The following is a 20781-nucleotide window of genomic DNA, read 5'->3' as shown; positions in this document are numbered from 1 at the left end:
GTTATGAGATAACCGACGATAATCTAACAGGGTAAACTAGGATTTGAAAGGTCTTTACTATTGCTGTATCTTCAGAAATTTTACAAATACATGACATGTATTGGTATTTAACCTTTCTAAGTCGGGGTCAGTCAAAATTTCTGTGTTAGAGGAGGGGGGTACTCAAATTCTTCATGGTTGGCTGGGGGGGGGTACTCGATCTTTCGGATTTTCTAAGTAATTCCGATCCCCCTCCTACGCCGTACATAATGACGGCTCCCTTACAATGAAGAGATTCACAAAAGAAAGTGAGAACTGGTCTGTCAATTTCTTCTGGAGACTCTTGTCACTGTCTTCGCACTTTATCTTGTTATACGGCATACGAATATGAAATATTTTAGACTCCCAACCCTCAATTTATTTATGTAATACGGGGTAGAGTGACTTGTTCAAGGGTGTGGATGTACAAAATATTGATCAGTGGGGTGGAGAGAATGGCGAATATACTCTGACCTTGGTCTGACCGGAACAATAGCAACGTGTTTAAAAATAGCTGGATATCACACTGCCTTTCAGACAGAATGCGCTTCCAATGAAGAAAAGTGAACTTTATGGCAGAGCACGCAATCAAAGATGACTAAAGTTGCAGTGGATAGCCACAAAGTGATGGACAGTTGACGTCGTGAACCAAAACGAGGATATGCAAACTTAGCGAAATTTGCATGCCGATAGAGGGCGCCTTTTATCGGAGCAGACATGAACTGACCCCAGATCCAGGTCACCAGGTACAAAGGTCACAAGGATGAATGAAAATATAACTGCTATAAAACGTCATTCGTACCACCAACACTAAGGATGTCGCAACTACTCGTCAGGGTACAACAACATCTGCAGTTGTTTGCAGCATCGCGCCACCTTACAACAAGCTCGCGAGCATGTGCAGAAGCTTCCAAGGCTGAAAAGCCGTTTCGCAGCGTGCGTGCCTTTGTAAGGTCAGCCAAGCAGGAGACACCAGAACCTATTGAGACTTCCATATCAGGTGCGAAATCTCTGTATTTTTGGGGAGGTGTCTTTGATCATGTGGTATCCTTTTGAGGCCGGCCACCTTCACAGAACAGTAACTCGGCCATGGTTGTAGAGGCGTGGAGGATATAGCAGGTGCCGCCAACGAAGCTGTTAGTGCGAAAAGTGTTCGTGCCCAGTTTTTCAGCGGGCGGGGAGAAAAAGCCAATATTTACAGTGGGTGGGGAAGACAAAGAAATCAGCTAGCTGGGAGAAAAAGCCAATATTTACAGATGGCGGGAAGGAATTTCAATTTTTACAGTAGGCGGGGAGAAAATTTCTTGCAGTGGGTACCGGAAATGGGTAAAAGCAGGGGAATGCCGTGGTTTGTAGAACTTCGGGGAAGATGAAGCATGTTCAGTGCAAAAATATAGCGCTGCGCCTCAAGCTGAATGGGGAATTTCAGTAGCGAGGAATAGAAAGGGCAGCTGGTGTCTTGAACTGTTGTGGGCAGGGGGAGCGGGCACACCATAGATACTAGACGGCAGTGGGCATCATATTTCAGTTGCAGGGCAAATTTACTACATATGCCAGTGGGAGGGCCGTAACGAACAGCTCTGCTTCCCCGCGAACTTTTTAGGTCAAGGTCAAAAATATTTAAAATCAGTTTATCAACCTGCGAAACATGTTTTGTGATGACTATGAAAAATTGACAAAATTTACCAGTTGGCGGCACCTGTAATAGACGGAAGGGGAGGGGCACCTGTTCCGAACGTAGTGTACGATCCTCAACTTGCTTACCTAAATTTAGACTCAAAGCTAAATCTCTCACTCAATTCTGGAATGCTATCACGTCAAGTCGGACGTTTTGAGTATAGGAACATACTAGTAATATATTGGACATGTTCTTGATCTGCGTATGAACTGACAGTCGTAACATATCCATTAAAGGGACAAAGTCGCCCATTTTTCATGAATTTTGTTTAATATGAGATACTACTTATATTGTTTGACATGTTGAAAGATAATGAATGAATGGATGACCATACGTGAAACCATCGCGAAAATGAATTTATGGTCATGACCATTAATTCATTTTCGCGCTGGTTTCATTTAATTTGTCTAAAACCAGGGTCGAATATAGGCATGGTCACCCATTCATTCAGTATCTTTCAACATATCAAACAATATAAGTTGTATCTCGTATCAAACAAAATTCATGAAAAATGGGCGACTTTGTCCCTTTAACCCCTACGAGTGCACTATCTGTAATACTTTTTCATCGTTTAATTTCAGGAGAAGTCCCGAAATGGATCGACGGTAGTTTATACAGAAACGGGCCAGGTTTGTTTGAAGTTGGAAATGACAAATACAACCACTTGTTTGACGGTCTTTCACTTTTGCATCGGTTCAACATCAAGAATGGTCAGGTATATTGAAGAGATGACATATCTACACTATAATAAAATGTTCCACTTTGACTACTGTAGTGTCATCAGGAAAGTGGACGCTGAAGATGTAGAGATGTTTGTGCAACTCATTATGGCAAAATCATTTTCCGAGTGCCCCCTCCCAAATGTTAACCTTTTATATGTCAAATTCCATGGCAATGTTGTTCTAAACAATACTCTAGATCTCTCATGCACTTTAAAACTCAAGCCTTTCACTCATTACAGGTCACCTACCAAAACCGTTTTCTGCGCAGCGATCACTATACCAAGAACATGAAGGCCAACCGTATCGTGTGCGGTGAGTTTGGCACTGTCGGTCATCCTGACCCCTGCCACAACCTCTTCCAGAGAGTGTTATCCCGTTTTAAAACAAGGAAAGCTTCGGATAACTGCAACGTGAACGTAATGAGCATTAAGGATGAAATATACGCCATGACTGAGACCTCTTACATGTGGAGAATTGATCCCAAAACACTGGAATCTGTTGAAAAGGTGTACATTTCGTAAATTCATATCAATTATGATATCTCAAAGGGACAAATGTGTGAAAATTTACAATGCTAATGAGAAACAACCTGTCCCATCGCTTGCATTATTAATCTTTGTAAATTGTTTAACAAGGCTTTCTGAAAGCGGGAAGCCGTGCCAGATTATAGTGTGCAGAGATGTTTCTGTATGTCTCTTTTTCTCCGGCCATAAATAGAGGAAGAATTCTACTTGATGCAAGAAAGAACACTGTTTGGTCACACACGAAGCATTAGATGCTAATAATGTGTCAGTTTGGGGCCCAGTACTACCGGTAGTACAAATCAAACTATATATCCTCCGATCGCCTAAGAACAATAGGAATGTTTAGTCCGCACGGAGCATTGAATTCAGTAGTTGTGTTAACTCTGTTGAAAATGCAGTAACCTCTTTCATTCTCTCTCATCGTCTGTCTGTATGTGTCTCTGTCTGTCCCTGTCTATCTCTTTCTGTCCTTGTCTCTGTTTCTCTGTTTTCTACCTCCTCCCCTCTGCCTCCCCTCTGTCTCTAACATGCATGCACACATACATACATACATACATACATACATACATACATACATACATACATACATACATACATACATACATAGCTGGACATTTCTGAGTTTTTGGCTGTCAACATGGCAACAGCACATCCTCATTACACAAACGATGGCACGCACTATAATATGGGATCATCGTTCGGGAAAGTCACCAAATACAACATCATCAAAATTGATGCAGCCGATGCTGGTATGTTAAAACTACTTGTCCGAACACTTATATTCGATAGCAGCATCAATGATATTTTCGTATAAACTTAATAAATTGCCATCAGGACTTTGCTAGAGCCAAGGAACTGTCACAGTTTACTTATTTATGAAAAGTGCGAGTGCTGAAAAAGCTGCGCAAATTCCTTATGCGTACCTTTACTAGAATGACCATACCGAAATAACATGCACATGTACGAACACGAAAGCAAAGTCTGGTAATTAAATGTGGGCGTGGACAAAAACTTTATTATGTATAGCCTAAATGTTGCATTATTGGAAACATATGCCATAAATACAGGTTGTCTACTGATTTATTGAGACTAAATATATGAAACGAACTCAGACACATTTCTTCCGCGTGGAAGGACTATGATATGCCCCCCAGTCTTTGTCTACAATGGTCTACATGTTATAGTCTATATTCTCTTCATGTGGGAGGACTATAGTATACTTTTCAAACTCTGTCTACAATGGTATGAACATGAAGCATAAACAATATGTAGTGCATGAAATGAGTAAATGTTTTGCCACCGATTGATGGTACCACTTTAATGTGTCCTCGATGCTATAAATGTGTGATATATATCTCGAGCTATTACTTTCGCAGACGTGGTACAATTTCATTTAATATATGCATCGAAGACAGTGTTTGACTTTATTTAAATTTTTGCAGTAAATAATCCATCTTGCATTTTGTTACAAAAACTTTGCATGTGAGGAAGGGCAAGGATTATTCAAAGCTGGTACCAGGACAACATATATTGACATAATATAACATGTTCTGGCAATATTCTGAAACTGATACTCTATTTTTTATCAAACGGAAGGTCAGCCGTTGCTGCAAAAGTCGTCGATTCTGTGTTCTATTCCTGCCAGAGGGCGTGACCCATCGTACTACCACAGTTTTGGAATGACCGATAATTACTTTGTGTACGTGGAACAACCGCTGCATATCAATGTGATGAAGGTGCTCAAAGCGACTTTGTTAGGGAGTTCATTTACCGATATCATGGAGTATAGACCTCAGAACAAGGCACGATTTCACGTCGTGAACTCTCGCACCGGAGAACTTTACTCCATCGAGTACACCGCTGATGCCTTCTTTTGCTTCCATCACATCAACGCGTACGAGGATGACGGTCACATTGTTGTCGATCTGTGCACTCACAAAGATGAAGGAGTCATTCACAAGGGATCTGTAGAGGAAATGACAAAAGATGAGTACGTGCCTGCTCAGGGGTCAAAGGTCATGAGATATGTTCTACCATTGACTGTTGATAAGGTAATTATTATTCAGTGGACTATAAACATTATAAAGATATTAACAATTGTCATAATTTTATGATTAATGAAATTCATGAGTCACGTTACGAATATTTGGATTAGGGAAACAAATTAGTTTAAGATCGCTGAAATTTAAAGATCATTATTACACACGATCTCTGTAATAATACAAGACTGTCTAATTTTTGTCAAAACTAATTTTAGGCACTCAATGTTCTTTAAAGTTTTTAAAATGTGATCACCAAATATCATCAAAATGCGTCTTGTGGATAACATAGTTTAGTGTAAATCCGAACGCATTGGAGAGCTTTGGCGTAAAATCACATTAAACTCAAATTAATATTCATTCTCTTTCCCACTTGTTGCTTTCACAGAAGGCCGGAATCCATAACTTGGTGAAGTTACCAAATACAGAGTGTAGTGCCAGGTTGGGGGAGGATGGCAGCGTCTTCTGTATTCCAGAAAGAATAAGTGATGCAGGTATTGGGTGATTCCTGTCTAAGAGAAGGTTTTCATCGGAAAGGAATTCGAAAGACTTTGTGTAATCACGTAATCTTAATATTTAAGAGTTTTAGAGTCTTAGAGAGAGTTTGAGACTTTTAGAGTTTGAGAGAGAGAGAGAGAGAGAGAGAGAGAGAGAGAGAGAGATAACATAATCTCCAATTTGATGAAGTAAAATCTTTGCTTGAGAAACAAGAAGAAAGAGAAACAGAGGGGAAGAACTAGGCAGAAGAGAGGTTGGGGGAAATAAGGAATATGAGTATAGAGACGGCGACTTTAGTAGTTAGAGGGGTGCCATGACATGATAGTCGCTTAACAGCTTACCGGGAAAGAAATCGACCATATTTAAGATCCTTAGAGTGTTCAATGGGAGAAAGAATGTCTGCACAGCGAAAGTACTGGAAATATTTCCTCAATCTGTGCTGTCTTTGCAAAAGCAATATTCAAATGTCTTGAAAGTGCAGAAACATTCATGGGACGCAAAGGATGACGCAACTTCCGACAAAACTTGTCAAACCTTGTAAACACTGATATCCTTATTCAGAGACTGCTTTCTAAAGAGCCAGTGGATTGGCCATCTTGAAATACTGTCAACTCAAACAAACTGTATTATGTTAATCGTAGATGAGAGAGGGATATTTGAGGGTAAAGTTTCGATGCACCCTGCAAAAAGACACCCCTTTCTCAGGTGTGAGTTTGTGGTAGATTACAAATGCATTTACAATACTCCGCCGAAAGTAGAAACATGTAAACATAAGCAAGAAATACTTAAAAACTACTTGAAAGTTAATTGACGAAATATATTATGTAATAGACATACATATCACACACATTTATGATATATGTACTATATATACATATCACACACACATATAAATACATATATATATATATATATATATATATATATATATATATATATATATATATATATATATATATATGTTTGGATAAAGTGAATTTCTTTAATCAAAATGTCAATTAACTTGGTTACAAATTTTCAACTTATCCATCAGCATCGTAACCTTAATTGTGACAGTGACCACTTAAATTTCTTTCAACAGTTATAGAGTTACCTCAAATCAACTATGCCAGCTATAATGGAAAACCTTACCAGTACTCCTACGGCATCAATGTGTATTCGAGTGAGGTAGGTACAAGTTATGTAGCATGTTGTTTTATGTTGTCGAGAAAATAGACGAAGGAACTTTTGAGATGCTGAGCGCAAGTACCAAAAGTAGAGCTATGCCTTGTACTGCCTATGCTAACACACAAGTGAAGAAATGAGAAGTCTCTTCTTTTGGTTTTCTTTTGAGTGGTGAGTGATGAAAATCAGATGTTGCCACCTCTGCTCGTATTCTTTTGGTTGATTGATGTCACAAAATAATTAAGCCCGCTTTTAACCGGAGTCTCCCTTTTTTACTTTTTACGCACATGGAACAATAGTTGCAAGAATAAAATACCATCTTGTTATGTTAGGGGGGGTGCACTGCACCCAACACAGCGTATTTTGCTAAAAATCACTTTTTTGCAAATACTCATTCAATTCTAATTAATTTGTTAACCCAAGATTAAAATATTGATTGAGTTAACCTTTTAGCTTGTCAAGCAGTCGTTAGTTACGTGTTATAGAAGGGTTAATTTATGCAAATGTATGCAAATAACCCAATTTCTTGGCTTCTTTTTTCTCCCAGTTTCAAAATTTCCAAAGAATTGAAGTCCACTCTGACTTGGTCAAATTTTCTGAAATTTTCACATTATGTTCTTTAAATCCTATATAACAAAACGGCTATTTTGTTTGGCAACAATGATTTTACATTTTGAATAAGAGGCATTTTAATTTTGCTAATTATGATTTTAATCACTTTTTGAGTGTCAGACTGTCAACCCTTGATAGTTTATAATGAGGATAGATAATGCAAAATAAAATAGTCGTTTTTTCCTACATACACTCTTCTTTTAAGTAGAATATTACATTTGAGAAAATAGCGTCATGTTTTTGACTTAAATTACTTTTTATCATTTATACCAAAATTAAGGTTTTGTACCCAAAAATATACAACCACTTATTCCTTCGAGTCAAATACTGCAACAATTCTAAACTTTAGAGTCCCTGCTTTTTGAAAAGTATATAGTATGAGGAGGTTTCCTTGTCATCTTTGATGAGAAATATTGCTTTGAAAATAACTGTATTGGCAACATACAACATGAAACAGTGAGGGACATGTGACATTGCCATTCTTAACGTTGGTATCAGTGGTTTCAGGGGTCAGACAGAAAGGGTACAGAACAGGGTAATAAGGTTAATGAACCTTATTTATTTATGCATTCCTTTTTCCCGTTTAGGTTTTGTCAAATGTTTTAAGTCTCTGCTTAATTTTACTGTTTATGTTATGTCATGTGTTTTGAAGTTGTCAGCTTAATTTTACTGTGCCCTTTTCATGCTTCTGTTAGAAAATGAATCTATCTCTATCGATAATGAATGTACATTTCAGACATTACATCGTCTCATTGCATATCAAATTCAACTATTCTTGCCTGTATATACATAAAGTATGCACACATAATCTTGTATGTATATTTGTATAATATCATCCAAATGCATGTGTATGAGGTTGTGATTTATTTTCGATGTCCTCCGTACGTGAAACTTTGGTAAATGTAATATTTAATTTGCATATTATTACAGCTCCTACGTCATCGGGTTCTGCATATATTTCTAAATTAATCTGTAGTGGCCTCTAGCCTTTAATTATAACCAGATGAGAAAACTATACTGAAATTGCAAGAATGCGTGATACTCTGAACTTAGACCAGACTTATTTGAGGTGAATTTACATCACTTTTTGTTTTTGAGTTTTCATTCAAGTATTTAACCTTCAGATAATTTTCTATTTTAATTCAATCTCATCAGATTAATAAAATAGATTTCAAAAACAAGTCATACAAAGCTTGGGGAATGGATGACTACATTGCATCTGAACCGGTCTTTGTTGCAGCGCCCTCTTCTGGTAGCGAAGATGATGGTAAATATTTCACTAAACATTTCCCTTTTGAATATAGCAATTGATGCGGATGTTGCTTGAGAATTTTCCCACTAGTTTAAATAGCAATAAACCGTAACTTGTGATGTAGCTGCATCTATTGTGCAATGCAACACCGTTTTGCCGCGTGCCTTTGGTTGTTCGCGCATTCGCTAATATTCCTACTGTGTAAATATCCAGTTTTGATGATTGAACTCCAATACGGCTCAGAATTCATCAATAACAGCATTTGATTGTCTACACATGGCAACTTTTTATCAAGATTAGGGGTTCGAATTTGAACATACCTTCGGGAGATCATAAACCATATGTAACCCTCTTTCCTAGAACAAAAATAATGATAATACTGTAAAAAGTTACACCCTCGTTTCTTCATTCTAAGATATCCTAGGAGAAACAAAACCTGTGACATTTGATAATATTTCCATGAATGTTGTTCTACACAGTAAGGATACACTTTCTTCATCATCTCACCAGGTTTTGTTAAATTTCAAAGTGGTGGTCCTGTCAATAAGATGGATATATTTTTGCAATAATGAGTTCTTCAGTATATTACAGTGGCACAATATTTTAGCCATTATCACCACACAATGTATTGTCAAACTTGTAGATTTTAGAATTGGTATTGTATTGCTAGCACAAATCTCGTAAAACTGTGGGTGTACAGTAGCACAGACACTCTAAACAGAACAAGCCTACCCTTATTTTGGTACATCGGATACGATTTTCTCGTGGTGATGGACTGACGGATATCAATCACGTGTGGGGAAAATGTTCAAGAATATTCAGTCACAACCAAAACCGAAAACCATGCAGAAGTAATGTAGTCAAACTGACAAACAAAAGTGACAAGAAATCAAACGTCTACACAGTAAAAGCAAATCAGCATGTCATGTTATATTTTAGAAACGTTTTCATTATCTTTCCATGCTTGGACTGATTTTCAGACATTAAACCTTTGCAAACTGTATCAAGATATAACCTGCTGAAATGTGTTGCCATTTTCATCAAGTGCACACACTTTTAGGTTAATAGTTTATAGTCCAACTCAACAGACCTTTAGAGTAGCACATATTTTGGTTAGGACTTGCTCAAGTAAAATTCAGCGAAGTCCTTAATTGACGCAAGGAGTTCGGAAATCTCAGAACAAAGGGGGCACACTGTTCATCTGAAAACACTGACATTGATTTCAAACTCGATGTTTCATCATCATTTTTTCAGGTGTGGTCTTGACGGCTCTGGTGAGTGATGACCCGAGTAAGAAACCTCACTTGTTAGCCATTCTGGATGCCAGAGATTTGAAAGAGATCGGACTGGCTAAAATCAACGTTGACATGACAAACAGTTTCCATGGGATGTTCATTCGTAATGCTTAAGTTGTATTATATATAGCTTTGCCAATACCATTGAATTTTGTGACGTCATCCCCACATTATTATTGATAATGTATCCGATTATCCACCATTGTGGCCCCAGATATTTTCAACATCTACAAATTCACTTGCATTGCCAAAACTATAACATAATAATAATAATGTACCCCCTCCCAGCTCATAATGTACTCAAGCAAACTTTGCGCTCCATATGTACTCATGCTTCGCTTTGTGCGTTTTTCGCGCAAAGTATACTTTCGTCCATTATGGGCCTGGAGAATACATAATGCTTTAAGAGAAACGTTAGAGGAGACATCGCAGACATTTTGTCATCCAACCCAAGCTGTAGATATAATATCTGTCATTCTGAGGGTGCCATTTTAAACAATAACAGGAAACATACCCCCTAGGCTAATGTTACGTAACGTTTTATAATATAATTTTGTATTATACCAGTATTCACAACCATTGGTTTCGAATTTTAATTTGGTTTAAAGAAGATGCATTGTAATGTTAGGAATTATCATTATAAGCTTGGGCAATTTAAGATAGTACGCATCTCGATTGTGTAAGACAAACTTTTGCTCAAACTTTCCTGAATGAAAATGTCATTCATTTTCTCACCAAATCATGGATACAAAGCGATGGCCCAGTGCAAGAGAGGCGTTCCCTGTGTTTAAGTATATGAGAATCGCCCCTCTTGCACTGGGCCATCGGAATGAGAGGTCAGCGTGCATATTTGCTACTAGAGAGATAAATTACCTGACATCATAAGCGATATTTGAAATTCAAAATGGCCGCCATCCTCTGTTACCTCTATGGGGAAAATTACCTTTTCGATTTTCGAATTAAAAATACGTTGACAACCTTTCTTACTGCAAGAGCTTTTAAATAAGCCCTCACAAGTGGTAGATTAGAAATAAAAGATTTGAACAAATTTGAGACTCCGAATACCTGTCCCGGACAGATTCTACCTTACTTGAAGAAATAACAGTTAAACCTCAGTGATTGAAGCGAGTTTTGTACAACAGTGTATTTCGTTGGGTATTAAAAGAACATACTTTTGAAATTGTACATTATATATGAAGTCATTGATGTATCCGGAAATAAAGCATTTCACATTTATACAATCATCCCTTGTCTCCAGGATGATACAAGATATATCGAGGGTTAACTTGATAAACTAAGACGGTGTGCACATATACGTGACAAAAATCTGTATTTTGAATCCTTGGCTCATTTCCTACATGTAATTGTTATGAAAGAGAAACCAGTCCATTAATTAGCCAAAGTAAAACATATGGATAGTTTTGTGCGCTCATAAACAGAACTTAGTGAAATTTAGAGGATACAGGAATGAAACAGCTATGCTTTTTATATTCCAGCATCACGCGTGTTCTTTCCCTGTACTTTCAAATTCTTACCCTGTCATATATCCTAGTGAAAATCCTGACATGATACCGAATTAAACAATACTCTATGGGTGGATTCTTATTGTAGGATGAACTTTTATATCTATGTTTTGTTATGACTTGGTTTCACTTTTATCAACGGTCTTGAGGCAGCTGATGATAATCTAGCAGGGTAAACCAAGATTTTAGAGGTATTTACTATTGTTGTATCTTTGGAAAATTTACAAATTCATGTATTGATACTTAACCTCTCTAAGTTTTTAGGGGGTGGGTCAGTCAAATTTTCTCTTTTAGAGAGGGGGTGGGTGGGTTGTAACTCACATTTTTTCGAAATTTTGGAGTTTGTAATGTAATTCCTCCGACCCCCTCCTACGCCGTAAATAATGACAACTCCCTTACAATGGAGCCCTTCAAAAACAAAGTGTGAACTGGTCTGTCCATTTCTTCTGAACACCATTGTCGCCGTCTTTGCACTTTGCTTTTTATGCGACATACGACGATGAAATATTTTAGACTTCCAAACCATTAGGTATTGATATAATACCGGGTATATTGACTGGTTCACGGGTGTGATGTACAGCTCTCTCCAAAATATATTGATTAGTGGGGTGGAGAGAATGGAGAAAGTCTTCAACGACTGTACTGTGACCTTGATCTGACCGGAATAGTAGCAACATGTCTAAAAATAGCTGGACATCACACTGATGACATGTTCTGGTAATATTCTGAAAATGACACTCTTTCTTTTAACAAACGGAAGGTCAACCGTTGCTACAAAAGTCATCGATCCCATGTTCTATTCCTGCTAGAGGGCGTAACCCATCGTACTACCACAGTTTTGGAATGACCGATAATTACTTTGTGTACGTAGAACAGCCGCTGTATATCAATGTAATGAAAATACTCAAGGCGAAATTATTTCGAAGTTCATTTTCGGATTGCATGGAATATAGACCTCAGAACAAGGCGCGCTTTCACGTCGTGAACTCTCGCACCGGAGAACTTCACTCCACGGTGTACACCGCCGATGCCTTCTTTTGCTTCCATCACATCAACGCGTACGAGGATGACGGTCACATTGTCGTCGATCTGTGCACTTACAAAGATGACGAACTCATTCAAAAGGGATCTGTAGAGGAAATGATAAAATATAAGCACGTGCCTTTTAAGGGGTCAAAGGTCATGAGATATGTTCTACCATCGACTGTTCATAAGGTATTAAGTTAATAATTTTTCAGTGGAATACAAACATTATGTAGTAATAAAAAAATCGACATAATTGTATGATTACTAATGATTCTTTTAAGATAGCTGGAATTTAATGTTCATTATTTCACGCGACTCCCATAATAACAAAAAGACTATCTTGATATTTTTTAAAAATCACCAATTTTGAGCACTTAATTTTCTTCAATGTTTTCACAATGTGATTACCAAATATCATCAAAATGCATCTTGTGGATAACATAGTTTATTGTAAATCAGAGCGCTTGGAGTATTTTGGATTATAATCAGATTATATTTGCATAACATCAAATCTTAAGGATTAAAATGACACGTTTATTTTTCTGTTGTTTTCGTTGTTTTGGAGTACAGTAGTGACGACTGGCTTAAAAAGATGTTGAATCTAGGATGTTTAAAATATAGTGACTCTTAATATCCATTCTCTTTCCCACTTGTTGCTTTTACAGAAGGCTGGGATCCATAACTTGGTGAAGTTACCAAATGCAGAGTGTAGTGCCAGGTTGGAGGAAGATGGCAGCGTTTTCTGTATTCCAGAAAGAATAAGTGATGCAGGTATTGGGTGATTCCTCGCTGAGATAAGGTTAGAATCGGATGAGAATATGAAAGACGTTGAGAGATCACATAATGGTAGTATTTTATAGTTTGAGAGCTAAAGAGAGCTTGAGAGCTTGATAGAGAGCTTGGGAGAGCTTGAGAGAGCTCTAGAGCGTGAGAGCTTTAGAGAGAGCTTGAGAGCCTGAGAGCTTTAGAGAGAGCTTGAGAGAGCTTGAGAGAGAGCTTGAGAAAGAGCTTGAGAGCCTGAGAGCTTTAGAAAGAGCTTGAGAGCCTGAGAGCTTTAGAGAGAGCTTGAGAGAGCTTGAGAGAGAGAGAGCTTGAGAGAACTTCAGAGAGAGAGAGAGAGAGAGAGAGAGAGAGAGAGAGAGAGAGAGAGAGAGAGAGCATTATCTTCAATATGTTTAAGTTAAATATTTGCTGAAGAAACAAGAAGCAGCGATACAGAGGGTTGAGGTAGAACTAGACAGAAGAAAGAGGGAGGGGGAAATAAGGAATATGAGCATAGATGGAGGGGTGCCATAATATGATAGTCGCTTAACAGCTTACCAGGAAATAAATCGATCGCATTAAAGACACTTGGACACTGATCAAAGGGGAAGCATGTCTGCACAGTAAAAGTGCTGGAAACATTCCTCAAACTGTACGGCCTTTGCAAAAGCAATATTCAAATATCTTGAAACTACAGAAACACTTATGGAAGGCAAACGAAGTCTCAATTACCAGCAAAACTTAACTTGTCAAATTTTGTAAACACTGATGTCATTATTCTGACATTTTGAAGTTGGTTTGCCATCCTGAAATACTGTCAACTCAAAAAAACGATATAATGTCATACGTTTATGAGAGGGGAAATATATATATATATATATATATATATATATATATATATATATATATATATATATTGTAAATTAACTTGGTTACAAATGACAGGCTTTCACTTTTTCCAGCAACATCGTAACGACCACTTTCTTTCAATATTCATACGCTATAAATGGGGATGCTAGTGAGGTAGGTAATGTTCTCAGTTACCCAGACTGCTCTGCCGGGCTCTCACATCTTCCAACCACCCGTACACAGTCTCGGGAGATCCCAGGAAAAAAGTTCAGAGCTAAGATAGCCGACCGTTGACTAGAGCGATGCATCCTGGGAGCAACTGATCTATGATGTAATTTTTGTTTTGAGAGAAAGTCAGGGACTATATGACTTCAAGGTAATGCAGGCGTGGCTTCCAAAGTCTCTCGTTAGTAACGAATGCGAACTTTGTATTTAATATCCGGCATACGTTTACGGAAAAGTTCGAGCAGATTGACCAGGATAAAAAGTCACACTCAATACGTTTGAAAGCTACTTCTACATAAGCTTAACATGTAAGCTATATTTTCCTAGACTTAGTCTCATAATAATTGCATCATAGATCACATGCTCCAAGGATGAGTCGTTCTTATCTGTGTCGATCCATCTTGCTCTGAAATTTTTAAACGGGATTTCCCCAGACTATGTAGTGGCTGAGAAAGCCCCGCAGAGCAGTCTGGGTAACCGATAGTAGGTAGATAAAGCTAATAAATCGTGTGGTTTTATGTCGAGAAAATACACGAAGGAACTTTCAAGATGTCGGATGCAAACACGAAAAGTAGACCTGTGACTTGTACAGTCTATGCTAACACAAAAGTGAAGAAATGAGAACTCTCTTCTTTTGGTTTCAGTGATAAGTGATGAAAATCAGATGTTAGGACGTTGCCACTTCTGCTCGTATTCCTGCTTGGTTGATATCGCTAATAATTAGATCCATTTTTAACCAAGTTCTCCCTTTGGTACTTTTCACACATGCGGAATAATTTTTGGAAGAATAAAATACCATCTTGTTATGTTGATACGTACGAGGATGAAACAGTGAGAGACATGTAACATTTCAATTCTTTACGTTAGTATCAGTGGTTTCAGGGATCAGACAGGAAGGTTACAGAACAGGCTAATTAGGTTAATGAACCATATTTATTTATGCTTTCTTTTTCCGTTTAGGTTTTGTCATGTGTTTGAAGTTCTCCGCTTATTTTACTGTACCCTTTTCATACTTCCGTTAGAAAATGAATCTCTATCGATAATGGATGTACAATTCAGGCATTACATCGTCTCATTGAATATTAAGTTTTGTATATACTAGCTTGTATGCATGAAGCATGAATATCTAAGCTTGTATGTTAGTTTGTATAATATCATACAAATGCGTGTGTACGTGGTTGTGCTTTATTTGCGATGTACTCCAGATCCGTGCGTGAAATTTTGGTAATGAAATATTTAATTTGCATATTATTACAGCTCTCACCTTATCGGGTGCTGCATATTTTCTGAATTATTCTGTAGTGGTCTCTGGCGATAAATTAAGCTGAGGAATAAACTATATTAAAATTGTAAGAATGCGTGAACTTAACTCGGAGGTTAGACTGGATTTAGCTCAGGTGAATTTTCATCACTTTTTGTTTTCGAGTTTTCATTCAAGTATTTAACCGTCTAGATAATTTGTTGTGAAACACAACCTTTTCCTTAAACTTTTCTGAATTAAAAATGCATTATTTCAACAAATAAAAGTTGCAAATTATAGGTCACCGTGCATATTTGACACCAAAGAAAACAATACCTGACATAACCGATTTTTGGAATTCAAAATGACCGTCATCCCCTGTAACTCTATGAGGAAGATGAACTTTTCGATTTTCGAATTTCAAATACGGTGAAAATCTTTCCTACTCCAAGAGGTTTAAAATATGCTCTCTCAAATGGTAATTTATAAAAATTGAACAAATTTGAGAGTCCGAAAATCCCAGGCCAGATTCTACCTTACTGGAGGAAATAATATTACCTTGACATTGTACATTATATGATGTTACAGATGTATACCAAATGATATCACAGGGTTTCGGTGTCCCCGAGTTGTCGTGTTCGTCGTTGAGCATTTCCTGGAAGGAGTAATGCTTAACTACTAATCGTACCACAAACAGGGATGTTGTCAGTGTACAACGGCACCAGCGTGTGTTGGCTGCATCACCGCACCTAACCTAAACATGCCCAAGGGCGCGTTCAGAAGCTGCCAAAGCAAAAGGGACGTTTAGCGACCTTGCTGCTTTCGTAAGATCAGCAAAAAAGAGACACCGGAAGCAATCAAGATGTCCATAACAGGTTGTGAAAAATTTGTCTTAACGGGGAGTTGCCTTCATAACATGGCATCATAGCATGCATGTTTTGGATTAAAATACGTTCTTCACGATCGCAGAAAGGTAACTATTAAAGACATGGTTGGTTGGAGATAGTTGCGGTGCTGTGACGTATCGCTAGCGCTCGGGTCAGAGGTCATCACCACTGAACCTCTGCGATCCAACTCTACTTAATTTCTTGACCTAAAATTGTCCATGACATAGCGAATGTTAAAAGCCGGGGAAAATTAAACAATGCATCGTATACATCTTCATAATCATTTGACATAGCGGTTTCTATATTTTCATGTTGCATAGCTCTAACACTATATTTATATTTAGCTCACGTGTTGACACAGGTGAGTTAATATCGTAGCGATGTCTGCCTGTCTGTGTGTCTATCTGTGTGTGTCTATGTGGTTAGGCATGTCTGTGTGTCTGTGTCTGTTGTGCAATATCTCAGGAACGGCTTATCGGATGAAATTCAAATCCAGTATATAGATTTGGTTTGCAAATTGCAAGAACTGATTTGTTTATCGTGGGCGTGACTTGCATATCTAATTCACAGTTGCATGATTAATGATTGTATGCATACAAAGTGATGAGAGTTGCTACAAATGTTGATCTCACTAGAATATATCAGCGCTGAATTATACTATGGGATAACATGTAACGTAATCGCTAATTTGAATTTGTAATGAATTTCCTTATTAGGGAGATAGATCTGAATTGACTTTATCAAAGTTGATGAAACTTGCTATGTACATGGAAGATACTATGATATACTATTTTAGGATGTCACTTACCATTTTTTACTTCAGCTTATTGTTAATTTGCATCATTAATGAGCTTTCCTAATTACGGATATATATTTTAATTGACTTCATAAAAGTTTATTTAAGTCTCTATGAGCAGAGATATTAAGAAATAACATTATTGAAAGTCTTAAAGCATTTTTTCCAGCCAATTACAATTTTGAATATAAAAAGAACTTTCCTAATTAGGGATATTTATCTAGACTGACTTCATAAAAGTTGATTTAACTTGCTAAGTACGTTGTAGATAGTATGACATAACAACATTGAAAGTTATTTTTCGCATTTCTACTTCAGTTAATAACTTATTTGCACATATAAAGAACTTTCCCTAATTAAGGATATCTATCTCAATTGTGATGTTCAAAGATTGCGAAACATGCTATGTACAACGAAGATAATATGCCATAAAAACAATAAAAGTTGTTGATCTTTATGAGATTGGCTAATAACTAATTTGCATATTTAAAGAACTATTTTAATTAAGCATATTTCTCAATTGACTTGATAAAAAATGATGAAACTTGATATGAAAATTTGAAATACTATGATGTACAGTTTTGAAAATCATTTAGCATTTTACCACAGCTAATAACTTATTTCAGCTATGACTAATTTTCATATATTTAATCAACTTTTCTAATTAGAAATATATATCTGGATTGACGATCAAAAGTGACGAAAATTGCTATGTGCATTTGAGATACTAATGGTATAACATTCGCATACTTGATGAACTCTCATTTATGTTCATTGAAGATACTATGATAAAATATCCTGAAAATTGCATTTAAACTAACTCTCCAAATTAGGGACATGAGACTGGTAGGGCATTGGTATACCAAGTACCCTAGGCTTTCACAAAATTTTTTGTTTTCTTTGTCTTTGTGATTTTGTCTGTCCTCTTTGACACAGGTTTTGGCACTCTCTTGATAAACACAATATGGCAGAATCAAGGCCTTGATACCGGAAATAAATAAAATGATTCCTATGCATATAAATGGTTATTTCATAAAGTATATTTTACTCATAAAAATGTTAAATATAAAGCAAATAAATACTATAACAGAACAATAAGTATTAACTTCATGAAACCAGGCAAAAAAATTGCAAGTAGGTGCAACTACCAGAAATACTGATTATGAAACAGAAGATTGTAATGATGAGAATGACATCATTGCTCATGTACTCAATAACACCAGTGACAAGTGAAGATAGGGACAGTGGTGATGACACAGACAAACATAGACAGACTCGCAACGGGTATTGTTTAAGGCGTGAAGCGGTTACGTAACCCATCCATGTTCCCCTCGCCTCAGGTTGCTCTCGCCTCTCTTTTCCGAAGAGTGCCGACCATGCATCCTTCGGTAATTTTGGGACTTTCGCCAATTGTTAAGCGAAAGTATGTTCAGCAAAGTTTGTGTTGTTGTTGTCGTGTGGTGCTGAGCGGAATTGACATGCTTGCGAAAACGGGAGTGTTTTGAGCTTCAGGAAAGTGAGTTTTACCGTTTTAAAAATTCCTCTCATATCTTTATGAATATATAATGAGTGTGTTTGAACCAAATTTGAAAGTCTTTTATCGATACTGTCTGGCTTTACTCAATGGTTTACGGTCAGTCATACCGTCTTTAACACGTGCGTCAAGGAAGGACATGTTATGAAACTGCGGGCGTGTTATGTTTTGATTGGCGTGAAGCAGTGTTTCTGGCCTGAGAGCTCACAAAGTAACTATGGTTGCTACGCGACTGGCAGTACGATGCCATCTCGTCGTATTTTTCGCATAATCTCGTGTAATTATCAACCATAAACAAAGCCTCCAAAAAGTTTAACACCTTTGAAGCTCATTTTAATATGAAAAGCCAATAGTCTACCGAGACGACCATGGAACAAAAGGCATGCCGCGTTTCCAGTCTGTCTATATTTGTCTGTGGTGATGATAATGTCATACAGTCGTTTTCAATATTTGTGACCAGAGGTGGAAGAAAAGCTGGGTCATGGAGAATTGCTGTCAGCAGATACCATTATTAGTGCACAGAATCTAGGACAAAACTGAACTCTTGTGAATTCACCCCTTATTATCACAGAAATGAATATTTTAATTGACGTAAGTTCGATTGCCATTTTGACATCCAACCATACCGTATTCGGGCTTTTCATTTGAAGCCGGCAGCCGGAGGAATTGCACAGCTTGCGAAGTCATTTCTCCGGCTGTAGAAGTCTCAAAGTTGCAAACAAATTATGAATGAATTAAAAAACTGACTCTGACTGTTGGTGCACAATATCGTTTACAGAAATGTAAGATTTTGAAATGACACAAGAAGATCGAAGATATGCCATTCCTGCAAATTCTTTGATCTGCCATCTCTCGCAAACTGAGGGCTGTTTTACCAGGTACAAAATATATTATCATTGTTGGATTGTTGAATATTGTGACTCAAACACTGATCATGCAAAAATGTAATAAAAATATCAGAGTTCGATATCATTTTCAAACACTTTTACCTAATGCAAAATAAATTGAAACACCTCTCAGGTTGTACCATTGCGCATATCAATTTCTGAAAATTTTCGAAGCGAGAGGGGACAGCCGTCCTCTCAGCGCCCTCTCGTGCTCTCCCCTTTGGATGTCCTATTTCATTTTCAAACTGTTTTATTTAGAATTGAACACACCTTTCTGGTCGCGTCAGACTGCACCATTGCACTCATCAGTTTCTAAAAATGTTCGACGCCAGAGGGAGATACCCCCATCTGGCACTCTACCCCTCAGCATCTTGCGTGTTCTCTCCTATACTTTCAAATTCTCACCTTGTCAGATATCCTAGTGAAACCCCTCTCATGAAACCAAATTAATAATCTACGGTTCGATACTGGCTATAGGGGAGATTATATTTATTTTGATATGAATTGGTTTTACGTTTATCAACCATCATGAACGAGGGAACTGATAATAATCTAGCAGGGCAAACCAGGATTTGAAAGGTCTTTACTATTGCTGTATCTTTGGAAATTTTACAAATACATATATTGATATTTAAGTTTTCTAAGTGGGAGGGATCAACTTCTGTGTTTGAGAGGGGGTTACTCAAATTTCCCATGGTTGGCTGGAGGGGGTACTTGCAAATTCGGTGTTTCTAATATAATTCCTCTAACCCTATCCTACGCCGCAAATAATGATGGCTCCTTACAATGGCGCGCTTAAAATAAATAAAGTGCAAACTTGTCTGTCTATTTGTTGGCAGATCTGAACACTTTTGTCTCTGTCTTCGCACTGTGCTTTTTATGCGGCATACGACGATGAAATACTTAAGACTGCCAAAACATTAGTTATTAGTATGATAACGGGGTAGAGTGACTTATTCAATGATGTGGATGTACAGGTTTTTCTAAAATATATTGATCAGTAGGGTGGATAGTTCAAGACATAGCAACACCTCTAAACATAGCAACACCTCTAAAAATAGCTGGGCATCATACTATCTTTCTTATACGCTTCCAATCAAGAAAAGCGAAATTTTTTGTAGATAGAGCTTGCAATCAAAACTGAATAACGTTGCAGTGGGTAGCCATAAAGTGATGAATATTTGTTAAGAAACCAAAATGAGGACTTGCAAACTTAGCGGAATTTGCATGCCAATAGAGGGCGCCTTTCA

At 37.4% G+C, this 20781-nt stretch overlaps 1 protein-coding gene across 1 annotated transcript; it reads left to right on the top strand.

The window, feature by feature from the left end:
* The first annotated feature begins 367 nt into the window (after nt 1-367).
* Nucleotides 368-11043, top strand: LOC139115121 (beta,beta-carotene 15,15'-dioxygenase-like). The gene is made up of 9 exons (XM_070677029.1): nt 368-1018; nt 2278-2411; nt 2658-2924; nt 3550-3691; nt 4539-4993; nt 5370-5475; nt 6561-6646; nt 8411-8522; nt 9762-11043. The coding sequence occupies exons 1-9, from the start codon at nt 835-837 to the stop codon at nt 9914-9916; spliced, it is 1641 nt and encodes a 546-aa protein (XP_070533130.1). The 5' UTR covers nt 368-834; the 3' UTR covers nt 9917-11043.
* Nucleotides 11044-20781: the final 9738 nt, after the last annotated feature.

This window comes from Ptychodera flava, chromosome 2, assembly GCF_041260155.1.
Source record: "Ptychodera flava strain L36383 chromosome 2, AS_Pfla_20210202, whole genome shotgun sequence".
NCBI lineage: Eukaryota > Metazoa > Hemichordata > Enteropneusta > Ptychoderidae > Ptychodera > Ptychodera flava.
Note: the sequence above shows the minus strand (reverse complement) of the source record. Positions and strands in the feature narration are given on the sequence as shown.

Coding starts and splice junctions, on each gene's coding strand:
- LOC139115121 (XM_070677029.1), top strand. CDS start 835: ATGTCGCAACTACTCGTCAGGGTACAACAACATCTGCAGTTGTTTGCA. Junction 2,412..2,657: donor TCAACATCAAGAATGGTCAG/GTATATTGAAGA, acceptor CACTCATTACAG/GTCACCTACCAAAACCGTTT. Junction 2,925..3,549: donor CACTGGAATCTGTTGAAAAG/GTGTACATTTCG, acceptor ATACATACATAG/CTGGACATTTCTGAGTTTTT.